Source organism: Oncorhynchus tshawytscha, linkage group LG20 (assembly GCF_018296145.1).
Source record: "Oncorhynchus tshawytscha isolate Ot180627B linkage group LG20, Otsh_v2.0, whole genome shotgun sequence".
Lineage (NCBI taxonomy): Eukaryota > Metazoa > Chordata > Actinopteri > Salmoniformes > Salmonidae > Oncorhynchus > Oncorhynchus tshawytscha.
In genome coordinates, this window is record NC_056448.1 from 41,667,326 (window position 1) to 41,684,588 (window position 17,263).

The window sequence follows — 17,263 nt, forward strand, 5'->3', positions numbered from 1 at the left end:
CAGCTCATGTAAAGTGTTGGTCTCATTTTTCGTGTTGCGTTTATATTTTTGTTCAGTGTAGTACTTTTATATGAGTCGGGGTGAGGAGGGCAGGTATCGCTCTTTCTCTCTCTCTCTCTCTCTCACACACACACACACACACACACACACACACCCAGCTGTCAGTAAAGTTTTCCTAAGGTACTTTATAGCCAAAACACTGACCTCAACCACACCCTGTACTTTATCCCTTCTTTAAGTCCTTCAGTCATTAATCATCTGATTCAGAACTGAAGTGTCTGTTGACAGCTGAGGGTGTAACTCTGCACTACTCTCCCCCTCCTCCCCCTGCTGACCCGGAATGGAGCATAGGGCAAGGCTATCACACTGTGGCAGTCTGACAGTACATCGCCACTCGCTGGGAGAAGTGTGTGTGTGTGTGGCCAGCCTCCCTGGCAACCTTAGAACTCTCCCCTGTCCCTCCACTCCATTTTCTCTTCATAATAATAATAATACATGGGTTTTATACAGTGCTTTTAATGGAACCAAAGTCACAGTAGTTTCTCCCTTTCTCTCTCTATTCCCAGTCTGTCTCTCTCTCTCTCTCTCTGCACCAGTTCCCTTCTCTCTACCATACTTAAGAATGCACCAGTTCCCTTCTCTCTACTATACCTGAGAATATACCAGTTCCCTTCTCTCTACCATACCTGACTGAGAATACACCAGTTCCCTTCTCTCTACCATACCTGACTGAGAATATACCAGTTCCCTTCTCTCTACCATACCTGACTGAGAATATACCAGTTCCCTTCTCTCTACCATACCTGACTGAGAATATACCAGTTCCCTCTCTCTACCATACCTGACTGAGAATATACCAGTTCCCTTCACTACCATACCTGACTGAGAATACACCAGTTCCCTTCTCTCTACCATACCTGACTGAGAATATACCAGTTCCCTTCTCTCTACCATACCTGACTGAGAATATACCAGTTCCCTTCTCTCTACCATACCTGACTGAGACCATACCATACCTGAGAATACACCAGTCCCCTTCTCTCTACCATACCTGACTGAGAATACACCAGTTCCCTTCTCTCTACCATACCTGACTGAGAATACACCAGTCCCCTTCTCTCTACCATACCTGACTGAGAATATACCAGTTCCCTTCTCTCTACCATACCTGAGAATGCACCAGTTCCCTTCTCTCTACCATACCTGACTGAGAATGCACCAGTTCCCTTCTCTCTACCATACCTGACTGAGAATACACCAGTTCCCTTCTCTCTACCATACCTGACTGAGAATACACCAGTTCCCTTCTCTCTACCATACCTGACTGAGAATACACCAGTTCCCTTCTCTCTACCATACCTGACTGAGAATACACCAGTTCCCTTCTCTCTACCATACCTGACTGAGAATACACCAGTTCCCTTCTCTCTACCATACCTGACTGAGAATATACCAGTTCCCTTCTCTCTACCATACCTGACTGAGAATATACCAGTTCCCTTCTCTCTACCATACCTGACTGAGAATATACCAGTTCCCTTCTCTCTACCATACCTGACTGAGAATACACCAGTTCCCTTCTCTCTACCATACCTGAGAATACACCAGTCCCCTTCTCTCTACCATACCTGACTGAGAATACACCAGTTCCCTTCTCTCTACCATACCTGACTGAGAATACACCAGTCCCCTTCTCTCTACCATACCTGACTGAGAATATACCAGTTCCCTTCTCTCTACCATACCTGACTGAGAATACGCCAGTTCCCTTCTCTCTACCATACCTGACTGAGAATACGCCAGTTCCCTTCTCTCTACCATACCTGACTGAGAATACACCAGTTCCCTTCTCTCTACCATACCTGACTGAGAATACACCAGTTCCTTCTCTCTACCATACCCTGAGAATGCACCAGTTCCCTTCTCTCTACCATACCTGACTGAGAATACACCAGTTCCCTTCTCTCTACCATACCTGACTGAGAATATACCAGTTCCCTTCTCTCTACCATACCTGACTGAGAATATACCAGTTCCCTTCTCTCTACCATACCTGAGAATGCACCAGTTCCCTTCTCTCTACCATACCTGACTGAGAATATACCAGTTCCCTTCTCTCTACCATACCTGACTGAGAATATACCAGTTCCCTTCTCTCTACCATACCTGACTGAGAATACACCAGTTCCCTTCTCTCTACCATACCTGACTGAGAATATACCAGTTCCCTTCTCTCTACCATACCTGACTGAGAATATACCAGTTCCCTTCTCTCTACCATACCTGACTGAGAATACACCAGTTCCCTTCTCTCTACCATACCTGAGAATACACCAGTCCCCTTCTCTCTACCATACCTGACTGAGAATACACCAGTTCCCTTCTCTCTACCATACCTGACTGAGAATACACCAGTTCCCTTCTCTCTACCATACCTGACTGAGAATACGCCAGTTCCCTTCTCTCTACCATACCTGACTGAGAATACGCCAGTTCCCTTCTCTCTACCATACCTGACTGAGAATACGCCAGTTCCCTTCTCTCTACCATACCTGACTGAGAATACGCCAGTTCCCTTCTCTCTACCATACCTGACTGAGAATACGCCAGTTCCCTTCTCTCTACCATACCTGAGAATGCACCAGTTCCCTTCTCTCTACCATACCTGACTGAGAATACACCAGTTCCCTTCTCTCTACCATACCTGACTGAGAATATACCAGTTCCCTTCTCTCTACCATACCTGAGAATATACCAGTTCCCTTCTCTCTACCATACCTGAGAATGCACCAGTTCCCTTCTCTCTACCATACCTGACTGAGAATACACCAGTTCCCTTCTCTCTACCATACCTGACTGAGAATATACCAGTTCCCTTCTCTCTACCATACCTGAGAATGCACCAGTTCCCTTCTCTCTACCATACCTGACTGAGAATACACCAGTTCCCTTCTCTCTACCATACCTGACTGAGAATACACCAGTTCCCTTCTCTCTACCATACCTGACTGAGAATACGCCAGTTCCCTTCTCTCTACCATACCTGACTGAGAATACGCCAGTTCCCTTCTCTCTACCATACCTGACTGAGAATACACCAGTTCCCTTCTCTCTACCATACCTGACTGAGAATATACCAGTTCCCTTCTCTCTACCATACCTGACTGAGAATACACCAGTTCCCTTCTCTCTACCATACCTGACTGAGAATACACCAGTTCCCCTATGTCTGTCCCCCAACTCTTTCACATAGTAATAACACCTCTACTGTATGTCTGTCCCCTTGTCCCCCCAGGTGATGGTGACCAACGTGACGTCACTCCTGAAGACAGTGAAGGCAGTGGAGGACGAGGCCACCAAGGGCACACGGGGACTGGAGGCCACCATTGAACACATCAAACAGGAACTAGCTGTGAGTGGCACTGGCACACAGAAATAGAATAACTAGAATTCCCATTCAAGTGACTGTTCTGTCATTCTATTTATATGCTGTCACACCAGAGGACAGTTGTCTTGAAGTGTCACTGGACAGCAGAAGTTTCAACTCAAAATCAACCAGCTTTAATTTGAGAATAGAAGACACATTTGTCCAGTTTGAGATGGAAATTTAACATAATCACTCATCATACACACGTCATACAATGCTGTAATACCGTATTCGAAAATTCTGTACATCAAATACACAATAGTGTATTTATCATCACAGTAAGTTATATTGTTAAGTTGAAAAACTATTTTGAAGAAAGATATTACATATTATAATCCTATACACATATCCTATACACATATGGGCCTTCTATATAATGTCCTATTATAACAAAAAGTCAAGTATTATAGCTACCAACAGGCTAAGTAAATAGTTACTGTTTTGTTCTCTCTCAGGTGTTCAGCAATGGCGATCCTCCCCCCAAGACGTCCACTCCAGAGGATTTCATCCGCATGACCAAAGGCATCACCCAGGCAACAGCCAAAGCAGTGGCTGCTGGGAACTCGTGTCGCCAGGAGGACGTAATCGCTACGGCCAACCTGAGCAGGAGGGCCATCGCCGACATGCTGCACTCGTGCAAGGTCAGAAAGGGGTCAAGACGACCCTTAGATAACCTTCAGATAACCTTTATCTTCTCTAACTCCTTGGAGCTAATCGCCCTCGACAACCTTAAAGGGATACTTCAAGATTTTGGCAATTAAGGCATTTTTTTCAACTTACCCGGATTCCGTTGAACTCATGGATACCATTTGTATATCTCTGTTTGAAGGAAGTTGAATGTGGTTTCTGGAGCCAATGATAACTAGCATTAGCGCAATGACTGGAAGTCTATGGGAGCAGCTAGCATACCAGTTGGAATGACGAGCTCTCTAATACCTTTTTCTAATTATCGAAGTGAATATTTATGAATACAGCAAAGAAAAACCCAATGTTATCTATTCGTGCACCAGTCATACATGTCCCATACTAATGTGTGTGTCTGTGTGGTCTCCACAGCAAGCCGCCTACCACCCAGAGGTCAGCAAGGAAGTTCAGAACCGGGCCCTGCGCTATGGCAACGAGTGTGCCTTGGGCTACCTGGGTCTGCTGGAGCATGTGCTAGTGGTAAGATTACATGTATCTCTTATTTGAATATTATTTTATTTAAGCGGTAAGAAATGCCGCTGTTTGTCAAAGTGCTGATTTTTTTGCGGGGGATGGTTTGATGTGTAGGCGTTGGTTCAAGCCCACTAGCACTAAACAACCTGAATCACTGAATCAAGGTGATGATTAGTTGAATCAGGTACGTTAGTGCTGAGCTGGAACAACATGAATCACTGAATCATGATTAGTTGAATCAGGTGTGTTAGTGCTGAGCTGGAACAAAATGAATCACTGAATCATGATTAGTTGAATCAGGTGCGTTAGTGCTGAGCTGGAACAACAGGCTCCACACACAGTAGATGTCCAAGACCAGAGTTAGTGGTGATCACCGCTGTCAGGGTTGTGGGGACTAGGGAGGGTATATTCTTACATGGGAGTTCATCTCAAGACCAACACCTCCCACATACCCCACATCCCCCTCCACACCCTCTCCCAACCTTCACCCCACATCCACCTCCTCCTGAGTGGCGCAGCGGTCTAAGGCACTGCATCTCAGTGCATGAGGCGTCACTACAGACACCCTGGTTCGAATCCAGACTGTATCACAACTGGCTGTGACTGTGAGTCCCATAGCACAATTGGCCCAGTGTCGTCCTGGTTTGGCCGGCGTAGGTCGTCATTATAAATAAGACTTTGTTCTTAACTGACCTGCCTAGCTAAATAAAGGTTAAAATAAAAATAAATGATCTCCCTCCCTTCACCCCACATCTTTCAGAGGGCTCTGGATGAGACCGTTTCAAACAGCAATTCCTATATCTCCCAAAATACTAGACCTGCCCCTCTGCCCCTATAACTGAGCAAAGCGTGTCAATATTGTCCCAAGAGGTGTTGCCAAGACACACAACCACCAAACCCTCCCCCCCCCCACCCCCCCCACCACCACACAGAGATTAATTTACCATTCTGATTTATGACATATCTGTTGCCATGGGACATAAAACGCCTTATCTGTCATTAAAACCAACCCATTGCCCCGCCCCCACTCCCAATGTCAGAGGTCACATATAATGTCAACGTCCTTTTACCTCCTCAACACCCCCTGTCTAAGACGGGTCTAATTGGTGGGCGGGGAGCGCAAGGTGTTAAGCCACAGTCATGTCTATTATAGAGATGGTGTGTAGAAGGAAGGGATATCGGTTAACATGGTGACCACTAGAGCTCTTGGATTCCACTCAGGAACTAATCAGCAAGGGATTTCCTCAGGGTGCAGGGATATTGGAACTATATTTGGGAGCTGTTAAATTGCTTGTTTGGTTGCAAAAAGAGAAATCAAAAGGGACAAATCGTAACTTGAAATCTGTGTGCTTACTTGGACGTTGACTGACTCAGACTTTCACATAAATCATGCATTGATGTCAATGGGAGATTTCAGACATTTTTTTGTCACATGCACAGATCTCAAGATAGAATTCTGTCATGATTAAGTTGTTCATTACTATAGATTTACATGAAAATTAAACGATATTAAGATGATATCACATTACGAACCATTTCCATGCACATTTTCTCACCTGGTATTTTCTTATACTTTCTCCACCGTGAATTGAAATGTCCATTAATATGTAACCGAAAGTTCCTGATGAATTTCCTCTCCACCCTCCCCCCAATTTCCTGTGAATGTTCTGGGTCTCACTGTTGACTGTGATGATGTAGCCGGTGAGTATTAGTAAGGCTATGTGATTGACTGCACGAGTGTGGAGCTACATTGACCCAGTTCTGGGGACATACTTTCACCGCCCTGTCCTCAGCAGATCCTAGATCAGATCCACACATCTCTCCTTATCTGGCTCTAAAATTGTTAATACAATTATATTACCTCAGATCTACACTTACCTGGCTCTCAAGCTGGTTTTAAAGAAAAAGTTAGCTTCTTTTTTTTTTACAACCAAATAAAATGTTTTCGTTTCACTTGTTTTTGAGAAACCAGAGATTCACTTCCTCATCCTCATTGTGTAGTATGGAAGCTCAAAAAACACATATGTATTCTTTCAAACGGAAACACTCTCAGCATAGTGATGTGGGTCTTTAAAAGTTGTAAACATAAAATTGTGTCGTCCCGAACTTTATCCGCAAGATAATTTCACACAAAATGTAATATAATATGACAGCTACTAGAAGCGGTAGTATTCTAATACTAGAAGTGGTAGTATCCTAATATGGTAGTATCCTAACACTAGAAGCGGTAGTATCCCAATTCTAGAAGTGGTAGTATTCTAATACTAGAAGTGGTAGTATTCTAATACTAGAAGTGGTAGTATCCTAATATGGTAGTATCCTAACACTAGAAGCGGTAGTATTCTAATACTAGAAGTGGTAGTATTCTAATACTAGAAGTGGTAGTATTCTAATACTAGAAGTGGTAGTATTCTAATACTAGAAGTGGTAGTATTCTAATACTAGAAGTGGTAGTATTCTAATACTAGAAGTGGTAGTATTCTAATACTAGAAGTGGTAGTATCCTAATATGGTAGTATCCTAACACTAGAAGCGGTAGTATTCTAATACTAGAAGTGGTAGTATTCTAATACTAGAAGTGGTAGTATTCTAATACTAGAAGTGGTAGTATCCTAACACTAGAAGCGGTAGTATCCCAATACTAGAAGTGGTAGTATCCTAATATGGTAGTATCCTAATATGGTAGTATCCTAATATGGTAGTATCCCAATACTAGAAGCGGTAGTATCCCAATACTAGAAGCGGTAGTATCCCAATACTAGAAGTGGTAGTATCCCAATACTAGAAGTGGTAGTATCCTAATTCTAGAAGCGGTAGTATCCTAATATGGTAGTATCCTAATACTAGAAGCGGTAGTATCCTAATATGGTAGCATCCTAATACTGGAAGCGGTAGTATCCTAATATGGTAGTATCCTAATTCTAGAAGCGGTAGTATCCCAATACTAGAAGTGGTAGTATCCCAATACTAGAAGTGGTAGTATCCCAATACTAGAAGTGGTAGTATCCCAATACTAGAAGTGGTAGTATCCCAATACTAGAAGTGGTAGTATCCCAATACTAGAAGTGGTAGTATCCCAATACTAGAAGTGGTAGTATCCCAATACTAGAAGTGGTAGTATCCTAATATGGTAGTATCCCATTTCTAGAAGCGGTAGTATCCTAATTCTAGAAGCGGTAGTATCCTAATTCTAGAAGCGGTAGTATCCTAATATGGTAGTATCCTAATACAAGAAGCGATAGTATCCCAATACTAGAAGTGGTAGTATCCTAATTCTAGAAGCGGTAGTATCCTAATATGGTAGTATCCTAATACTAGAAGCGGTAGGTAGTATCCTAATATGGTAGTATCCTAATTCTAGAAGCGGTAGTATCCTAATACTATAAATAATGTTAGATTTTTAGCAAGTTGACACATCAATGCATTGAGAAATACAGAGATTGTTCTTAACAACACATATGCAACTAATGTTATCTCGCTGCATGGAGATTTGCGTTTGTCATAATGTGTGTACAAGGTATATGTACATAATGTGTTTGTGCCTGAGTGTGTTGGAATTCTTTGCCTGAGTGCACAATACACACAACTCATTACTTTCCCATGCCCTGTATTGTTTCAAAAGTGTAAGTTCCTTATTCTAGTTCTCCATGACCTTGGGGCTCAGGTCAACTCATTACGTGTGTGTGTGTTACTCCCGTGTGTAAATGTGACTTTCCTGTGTGTGTTACGTCCCTGTGTAGACCTACGTACAGTATGTATTTGCGTGTGGCTAGCGGCCATGCCACCCATTCCTGTGCAGCCACGCTGCTCCTCTTGTCTTTTCCTAGTAGCGCATCTGAATGAACTGGAGCGCAGCGTGCCTCGGCGCAGTGTGTCCCACAGGCACAGAGCACTGTTAATGCCCTGCACCTGTCATCTGCCAGGCCCAACTGGCCAGGTCCATCTCACTGGAGGACACTCTGAGGACATTGACACACACACACATAATGAGTGGGGCACTGCCTGGGGCTGGTTGGAGCCATGTACTGTATATTTTATGCTGAGTTTGACTGTTTGAGGCTAGACGTCTATAGACCATGCCATGTTGGCACCAAATGTTCCAAGGCTGGTCCTTTCTGGTGAGAATACATTGTAATGGCTTAACTCTGAACTAGTTAGCTGAACTCTGTATCTATGGCTGAGTCTGAAAACATTACTAGCTGTCAAATCTTGTTTCCTGAATTCCTGTCAAAGCTCATTGCAGGAGAACCGAGGGAGGTACTTTGGATCCTCTCATCCAATGAGCTTTGAGAGGAATTGCAGAAACCAGTACAGGGGTAAGCAAAGATTTGATGTCTGGTAACATATTCAGACACTGCCTATGGCTCTGGGATAACCCACCCTCTCCCACTACCACCATGCCACTACCAACTAGCAAGCTCTTCCCACATGATCACCCATGTCCACATCCAATTGGACTAAACTGCTAATGTGCTTTGGCATGTGGAGGCTGAATGGTTTATGTTTGTTAACAAGGTGTCTTTGTAGCACCTTTTATTTATTGCTTAATGTAAATAGCCTGATATCTTTATCTTAAATTTGTCACCCAATTCTTTTTAAAGACCTTTAACTGTGAGTTCGAAATAGTCTCATGGTCCTAAATGGAAAACCCAGCAGTGTTACATTGTCATGGTCCTAAATGGAAGACCCAGCAGTGTTACATTTTCATGTTCCCAAATGGAAGACCCAGCAGTGTTACATTTTCATGTTCCCAAATGGAAGACACCATTGTGTTAGTAGGTATAGCAGGTGACATCCAGAAGCCCAGATTGAATTGCAATGTCTTGAAGGCGTCAATGGGGTCTGTGGCTCACTCTCTCAAGTAGTCTTTCTAGGATTCCTCCTATCTCCTCCTCCTTAACTGTATTAGAGGAGAAGGTCCAATGTCTTTTGAGGAGAGAGGATTCGAGGAAAGATTCATTGCGAAAGATCCCCTGTCTTTGGCTGCAGTGTTAGTTTTACAAAGACCCTAGTAGAGAGAGGGAGACTAACTAACTGTTGTTGTCTCTCCTTTGTCCCCTTCCCACAGATCATCCAGAAGCCCAGCCACGAGCTCAAGCAGCAGTTGGCTAACTACTCCAAGCGCGTGGCAGGCTCCGTCACCGAGCTCATCCAGGCCGCCGAGGCCATGAAGGGTACCTTGACCTCTTATTATTACAGAACTACATTCCCCACGTGTCGCTCTTCCACCTCTCCCCTCCTTAAGGCGTCAGCATGCTTCCGTTTGGCTGGCGCCTAGTTGAATTCAGCTAGCCGAAATGAACTCCCTTAAAATACCTTTGCTTGAAAAACAAGAAAGAAGCGGCATAGCCATAGCGAGTATTCACAACATAGTTTCTAGAGGCAAGCCGAAGTTCGGAGCTTTAAGTCTACACCCATTCGTCAGTGATTGGTTAACAGTAGAGATTCTTCAATAATGTCTACACCCCTTCGTCGGTGATTGGTTAACAGTAGAGATTCTTCAATAATGTCTACACCCCTTCGTCGGTGATTGGTTAACAGTAGAGATTCTTCAATAAAGTCTACACCCCTTTGTCGGTGATTGGTTAACAGTAGAACTAACACTTCCACAAAATAGTCTGAATTAATCGAAGATCACTCAAGAAATCTGTCATATATTTTCAGCAAACTACATCTAACTAAGTTGTTTGGTGCAGTATTTCTCAATTTAAAAAATGTGCATGAAAACGATTAGTCTCCCGTTGAGTGACGAGAGACTTTATTGAAGAATCTCTACTGTTAACCAATCACCGACAAAGGGGTGTAGACTTTATTGAAGAATCTCTACTGTTAACCAATCACCGACGAAGGGGTGTAGACATTATTGAAGAATCTCTACTGTTAACCAATCACCGACGAATGGGTGTAGACTTAAGGCTCCGAACTTCGGCTTGCCTCTAGAAACTATGTTGTGCGCCTGAACAGCTGAAAAACCCTTACCGATGACCAAAAACATCACAAAATGTTGTCATAATATATGCATGAACTCTTCCGAACTGTTTTGGCTGGGAAGCATGAGGACGCCTTTATCCAAAAGGCAGCATGGCAGCTTTCCATGGCTGTAGTTTATTTAGGAGGAAGCGTGGCAGCTTCCCATGGCAGCTTTCCATGGCTGTAGTTGATTTAGTAGGCAGTATGGCAGCTTTCCATGGCTGTCGTTTATTTAGGAGGAAGCATGGCAGCTTCCCATGGTTGTAGTTTATTTCTGAAAGTTGTCCCCTCCCACTCCGACCTAGCTTGCTATTGCGTCACAGATCTAATATGGCAGGATAGGTGTTAGCAGCATGACTGAAACCCGGCGGAGATATTGCTTACACCTATACCTAGTCATGTCAGATTTGTTAAGCACATCGAACGAGGGCAGAAAGAAAGGAAGGGTAGCACATCTCTGGAATGAGACTCAGCCCAAGTCTGTCAGAGAGGGGGGGGCCCGCATAACGTTGAGACTCAATTTACAGCACCCCCCAGCTGCTGCCCGACAGGCCCTTCTCTTTCACACGGCCGTCTCCAGTCCCCAACCTGGAGGTGTCAAGAACAAGCCGCGCGTCGTCCTCAAGCCAGCACCATGAGCACATTGCCCACCGATTTAGAGGGGAAATACTAGAGCCCCCCCAAAGAGCAATCTTCTACAGTCCCCGATAGAGATGCTTTAGCCTGAAAGGGAATCCTTGCCACTGGCTTGGTGATAATGCCACGTCTTGATTTAACAGACGATGAGACAGGAACGTCTATATCTGCTCTCTGGTAAAAGACGTAGAGATTGATGTGGTGAGCAGTACGTGGTAACAGCCCACTGAAAGGCTGTCCATCATATCGGCAATATGAATACATTACCAATCTAAAGGCATGAGTAGGACAGAGGATGTGGAAAGCAGTGGCGGTCAGTGCCGTTTAAAATCAGTGAGATTTATGACCATGTCCTTATTTGTGTTACAGCATATTGGATGACTCTCATTCATATTCCATTCACCCAGCTCAATGTAACATCAATAGGTTTAGGCTACTACACGATACTCAAATTTTCCCTATACCCATCATGAGGTTGCTACAACCTAGGCTACGAATGAAAGTTTATAACATAGGTGCACAGGTCAAGAGACAAGTTTGAGTAATCAAGGTGACAGACAGTGACACATTCAATACCGCCTTGCACACTCTTGCCTGCATCTAAGCTGATCTAGGGTGTAATCATTAGTACAAACTCAGGTAGGTTTAGCCCGATTTTCGTTCCATTTGCTTTAGTTTAAGAAACGTTTTTCAACAGAATCTGCGGAATAAATACACCCCTGATCACCCGCACAAACAGTTCACTTTTGTATCTTCCACATACAAACCGCATCATCACTTAGCCTTAGCCAGCTAGCTAACATAAATATAATTATTTTCTGTTTGAACCAAGTGTTTGAGTAGGCTAAATTAGCTAGCTGCATTAGCTAAGTGAAAGTGAAAAAAAATACAATCAAATATATATAGCTAATTTGTTCAAAACTGTTCAACTATTGTCTTTCTCTTTGAGTCAACCACTCACCACATTTTATGCACTGCAGTGCTAGCTAGCTGTAGCTTATTCTTTCAGTACTAGATTAATACTCTTATCCATTGATTGGGTGGACAACATATCAGTTCATACTGCAAGAGCTCTGATAGGTTGGAGGATGTCCTCTGGAAGTTGTCATCATTACTGTGTAAGTCTATGGAAGGGGTGAGAACAATGGGCCTCCTAAGTTTTGTATTGAAGTAAATATACCCAGAGGAGGATGGAAAATAGCTGTCCTCCGGCTACACCATGGTGCTACCCTACAGAGTGCTGTTGAGGCTACTGTAGACCTTCATTGCAAAACAGTGTGTTTTAATCAGTTATTTGGTGGCGTGAATAGATTTATTAGTTTTTATCTAAAAAGGATAACTTAAATATTCACTTTTTTCACTGGTGGAAAGAAAATCTATATTCCTTTGGAAGAGAACTATAACAGTGTGTATATGGTAACCATGTGATGTTGAATGTGATGCACTGGACCAATGGGCTACCAACACACTGTATATACCTGCAAAATGAATGTTTAGAGTACAACTTTGAGGCATATTGTTCTGTGTGACAAAAACTGTTATGAAGATAACCATGTGATGTACTGTACAGGAGCATTCAGTAATGCCTCATAGTGACCATAAATAAGAGTACTGTTGTTTAGCACTAACATGTCGTTTGTGTGTGTCAACAGGAACGGAATGGGTGGACCCCGAGGACCCCACGGTCATCGCTGAGAACGAGCTTCTGGGAGCTGCTGCTGCCATTGAAGCAGCCGCCAGGAAACTGGAGCTGCTGAGGCCCCGCACCAAACCCAAGGTGAGGAGGCTTTTTCTGCCCGCGTCAGGAGGTCCCCATGCCTCGCCCAGCCAGCTTGACCTCAAGGATAGAGGCCTCCTAGACTAGTTAGCTGTCCGCTGTCCACTTTGAACACCCCTACAGTAATGATACCGTCCACTTAAAATGTCTAGATATTAGAGGTTGACCGATTTATGATTTTTCGATACCGATTATTGGAGGACCAAAAAACCTGATACCGATTATAATCAGACGATTTAAAAAAAAAAAAATACATTTATTATTTTTATTTGTAATAATGACAATTACAACAATACTGAATGAACACTTATTTCAACTTAATACATCAATAAAATCAATTTAGCCTCAAATAAATAATGAAACATGTTCAATTTGGTTTAAATAATGCAAAAACAAAGTGTTGGAGAAGAAAGTAAAAGTGCAATATGTGCCATGTTAGAAAGCTAACATTTAAGTTTCTTGCTCAGAACATGAGAACATATGAAAGCTGGTGGTTCCTTTTAACATGAGTCTTCTATATTTCCAGGTAAGAAGTTTTAGGTTGTAGTTATTATAGGAATTATAGGACTATTTCGCTCTATACCATTTGTATTTCATTAACCTTTGACTATTGGATGTTCTTATAAGCACTTTAGTATTGCCAGTGTAACAGTATAGCTTCCGTCCCTCTCCTCGCTCCTCCCTGGGCTCGAACCAGGAACACCATGACAACAGCCACCCTCGAAGCAGCGTTACCCATGCAGAGCAATGGAAACAACCACTCCAAGGCTCAGAGCGAGTGACGTTTGAAACGCTATTAGCGCGCACCCCGCTAACTAGCTAGCCATTTCACATTGGTTACACCAGCCTCATCTCGGGAGTTGATAGGCTTCAAGTCATAAACAGCTGCTGGCAAATGCAAGAAAGTGCTGTTTGAATCAATGCTTACAAGCCGGCTGGTGCCTACTACCGCTCAGTCAGACTGCTCTATCAAATCATAGACTTAGTTATAACATGATAACACACAGAAATACGAACCTTAGGTCATTAATATGGCCAAATCCGGAAACTATCATCTCGAAAACAAGACGTTTATTCTTTCAGTGAAATACAGAACCGTTCCGTATTTTATCTAACGGGTGGCATCCATAAGTCTAAATATTGCTGTTACATTGCACAACCTTCAATGTTATGTCATAATTACGTAAATTTCTGGCAAATTAGGCTGCCCAAACTGTTGCATATACACTGACTCTGCGTGCAATGAACGCAAGAGAAGTCACACAATTTCACCTGGTTAATATTTCCTGCTAACCTGGATTTCTTTTAGCTAAATATGCAGGTTTAAAAATATATACTTCTGTGTATTGATTTTAAGAAAGGCATTGATGTTTATGGTTAGGTACACATTGGAATAAGGACAGTCCTTTTTTGCGAATACGCACTGCATCGATTATATGCAACGCAGGACACGCTAGATAAACTAGTAATATCATCAACCATGTGTAGTTAACTAGTGATTATGATAAGATTGATTGTTTTTTACAAGATAAGTTTAATGCTAGCTAGCAACTTACCTTGGCTTACTGCATTTGCGTAACAGGCAGGCTCCTCGTGGAGTGCAATGAGAGGCAGGTGGTTAGAGCGTTGGACTAGTTAACTGTAAGGTTGCAAAATTGAATCCCAGAGGTGAGGTAAAAATCTGTTGTTCTGCAATCGGCCCCAGTTAAACGGCCATTCCGATAAATCGGTCGACCTCTACTAGATATCCATTTAGATGTTCATGTTTGAGTTGAGGGCTTGAGTTACATACTGTATTTGACACCCTCTGTACTCATCATAGTGGTGTAGAGTAGAACAGGCCTATTAACACCACTCAGGATGTGTATTGTAAACGCGTCCTCAACTTGTCGCGTCATAAAGTAGGTTATGGCGTGTTTAACGTGTTTCGTGACTCCAACATTCTCTGTGTTTTTTATTAACAGGAAGCGGACGAGAGCCTGAACTTCGAGGAGCAGATCCTGGAGGCGGCCAAATCGATCGCAGCCGCCACCAGTGCTCTGGTCAAAGCTGCCTCAGCCGCCCAGAGGGAACTGGTGGCCCAAGGGAAGGTAAGCGCACCAGAGTTATCAGTACGGTATGGGGCCTACCCAGGGGGCAATTCACTGATTGAAATAATGTAATTTTGATGTCTTTTCAACCAGTTTTGCCCAGCTGTGTCTGCTGGGAATTAACGTCTAACTTAACTCATGCTGTAGTCATTCAACACCGTCTGAGTGGCCCAGGCCGGATTTACACTCTCCCAGGGCCTGATTTACACTCTCCCCGGGCCTGATTTACACTCTCCCCGGGCCTGATTTACACTCTCCCCAGGCCTGATTTACACTCTCCCCGGGCTGATTTACACTCTCCCCGGGCCTGATTTACACTCTCCCCGGGCCTGATTTACACTCTCTCCGGGCCCATGTGCCCAGACTAACTCTCTCCACAGACCAGACTGACTCTCTCCCCAGACCTGTGTGCTCAGACTAACTCTCCCTCTCTCTTTTGTTGTGCTCTCTCAGGTCGGTGCCTGCCCAGCCAATGCAGTGGATGATGGACAGTGGTCTCAAGGTCTCATTTCAGCCGTAAGTGTCACTGTAATTCCTTAACCAGTAGATTAGGTATTCGAATATTCCTTAACCAGTAGATGAGGTATTTGAATATTCCTTAACCAGTAGATGAGGTATTTGAATATTCCTTAACCAGTAGATGAGGTATTTGAGTATTCCTTAACCAGTAGATGATCAAAATCTACCTAAAGTAGCACCATTACTAAGGAATATAACTTATTCATATTTATGGTGGCATCATTTCTTGTCTACACATGTGAATTAATAATAGAGGCATTCATGTATCTCACCGATTTGATGACAAACAGAATACATTCACAACCCTCTTCTCCAACTCTCTGTTCCACTAGGCCCGAATGGTTGCTGCGGCGACCAGCAACCTGTGCGAGGCGGCCAACTCGGCGGTGCAGGGCCACGCCAGCGAGGAGAAGCTCGTCAGCTCGGCCAAGCAGGTGTCTGCCTCCACTGCCCAGCTCCTGGTGGCCTGCAAGGTCAAGGCTGACCAGGACTCCCAGACCATGAAGAGGCTACAGGTCAGAGTGCTATGTACTTATAGAACTTCTCCTATTGTGTCCTCCACCCCCCCGCCCGGCAGCTGCTCAGTCTGTACATAAAAACTAATGTGACGGGGGGGGCGGTTGATGATAAACAGTCAGTTAAAAGGTTTTTCAATGGTAAAACAGTGGTAAACTTGCTATGACTCTGTCATTAAGACTGAGTATCCCATAGTGTCATAAAGACTGAGTATCCCATAGTGTCATAAAGACTGAGTATCCCATAGTGTCATAAAGACTGAGTATCCCATAGTGTCATAAAGACTGAGTATCCCATAGTGTCATAAAGACTGAGTATCCCATAGTGTCATTAAGACTGAGTATCCCATAGTGTCATAAAGACTGAGTATCCCATAGTGTCATAAAGACTGAGTATCCCATAGTGTCATTAAGACTCATTAAGTACTGCGAGGAGCCAACTCATTCAGACCTCAGTAGAAACTTATCTGTCAGTATTCTCTGGTGACACAGCAGAAGATAAATTTAACTTCCTGTTTAGCAAACTATCTTTTAGAGGTGTGTCGTCATGGAAACTCAGAATTTCCAGAATCCATATATGGAGGGTATTCTGTTTCAGAACTGTGTGTGAAAATCAGAAGTCCAGCCTATCAAAACTGTCCCAGCATTACTGACGTGGGCCATCGACAGTCAGTCCACTCTCTGGAAATAGTCGATCCTGTGTAGTTACAGGATCTCCCCCCAGCTCTATGCACACCTACCAGCCAACCGGCTCATATTCTCTCATCCCAATCAGCAGCGGCTTATCTCCTGCTGTTCCGGGCTTGCAGCTGCTGCTGGGTCATTCCCATATAGTTGTGTATACAGTGTCTCTCAAAACAACATACATTGCCTTTGAAAATGTTGTAACCCTAGCTACGGCCTTTGATTACTGCCACACTGGAGAAGTTGAAGACTCCACGTTTGTTTCCAATCCCTTTGGTAAAGGCCATGTAGTTAGTCAACGTTGCCTGGTTATTAAACCTGTTAAGATTAAGAGTCGATTGTAGTGCTATGTGTAAGGCTTGTGTGGTAGGTAAGTGGCCGCAGGGTGTATGGGTATTCTGACTGGCCCTGACATGAAGGCAACAGGGGGTATCAGACCAGAGGGGGTTAAATAGTCATTATACAATGGTTGGATTGGAATTGCCAT

General features: G+C 43.6%; 1 protein-coding gene across 4 annotated transcripts in view; it reads left to right on the forward strand.

Moving 5' to 3' along the window:
- Positions 1 to 17,263, forward strand: part of tln1 (talin 1) — a 142,301-nt gene that overhangs the window by 121,009 nt on the left and 4,029 nt on the right. For 3 of the 4 annotated variants that reach the window (XM_042302686.1, XM_042302685.1, XM_042302687.1), the window contains exons 48-56: positions 3,296 to 3,412; positions 3,883 to 4,068; positions 4,484 to 4,591; positions 6,284 to 6,286; positions 9,654 to 9,759; positions 12,844 to 12,968; positions 14,933 to 15,058; positions 15,512 to 15,574; positions 15,910 to 16,092. In XM_042302686.1, coding sequence (XP_042158620.1) covers positions 3,296 to 3,412; positions 3,883 to 4,068; positions 4,484 to 4,591; positions 6,284 to 6,286; positions 9,654 to 9,759; positions 12,844 to 12,968; positions 14,933 to 15,058; positions 15,512 to 15,574; positions 15,910 to 16,092 — 1,017 coding nt within the window. The remainder of the gene's footprint in view (positions 1 to 3,295; positions 3,413 to 3,882; positions 4,069 to 4,483; positions 4,592 to 6,283; positions 6,287 to 9,653; positions 9,760 to 12,843; positions 12,969 to 14,932; positions 15,059 to 15,511; positions 15,575 to 15,909; positions 16,093 to 17,263) is intronic. The other variant, XM_042302688.1, reaches the window with a different exon arrangement.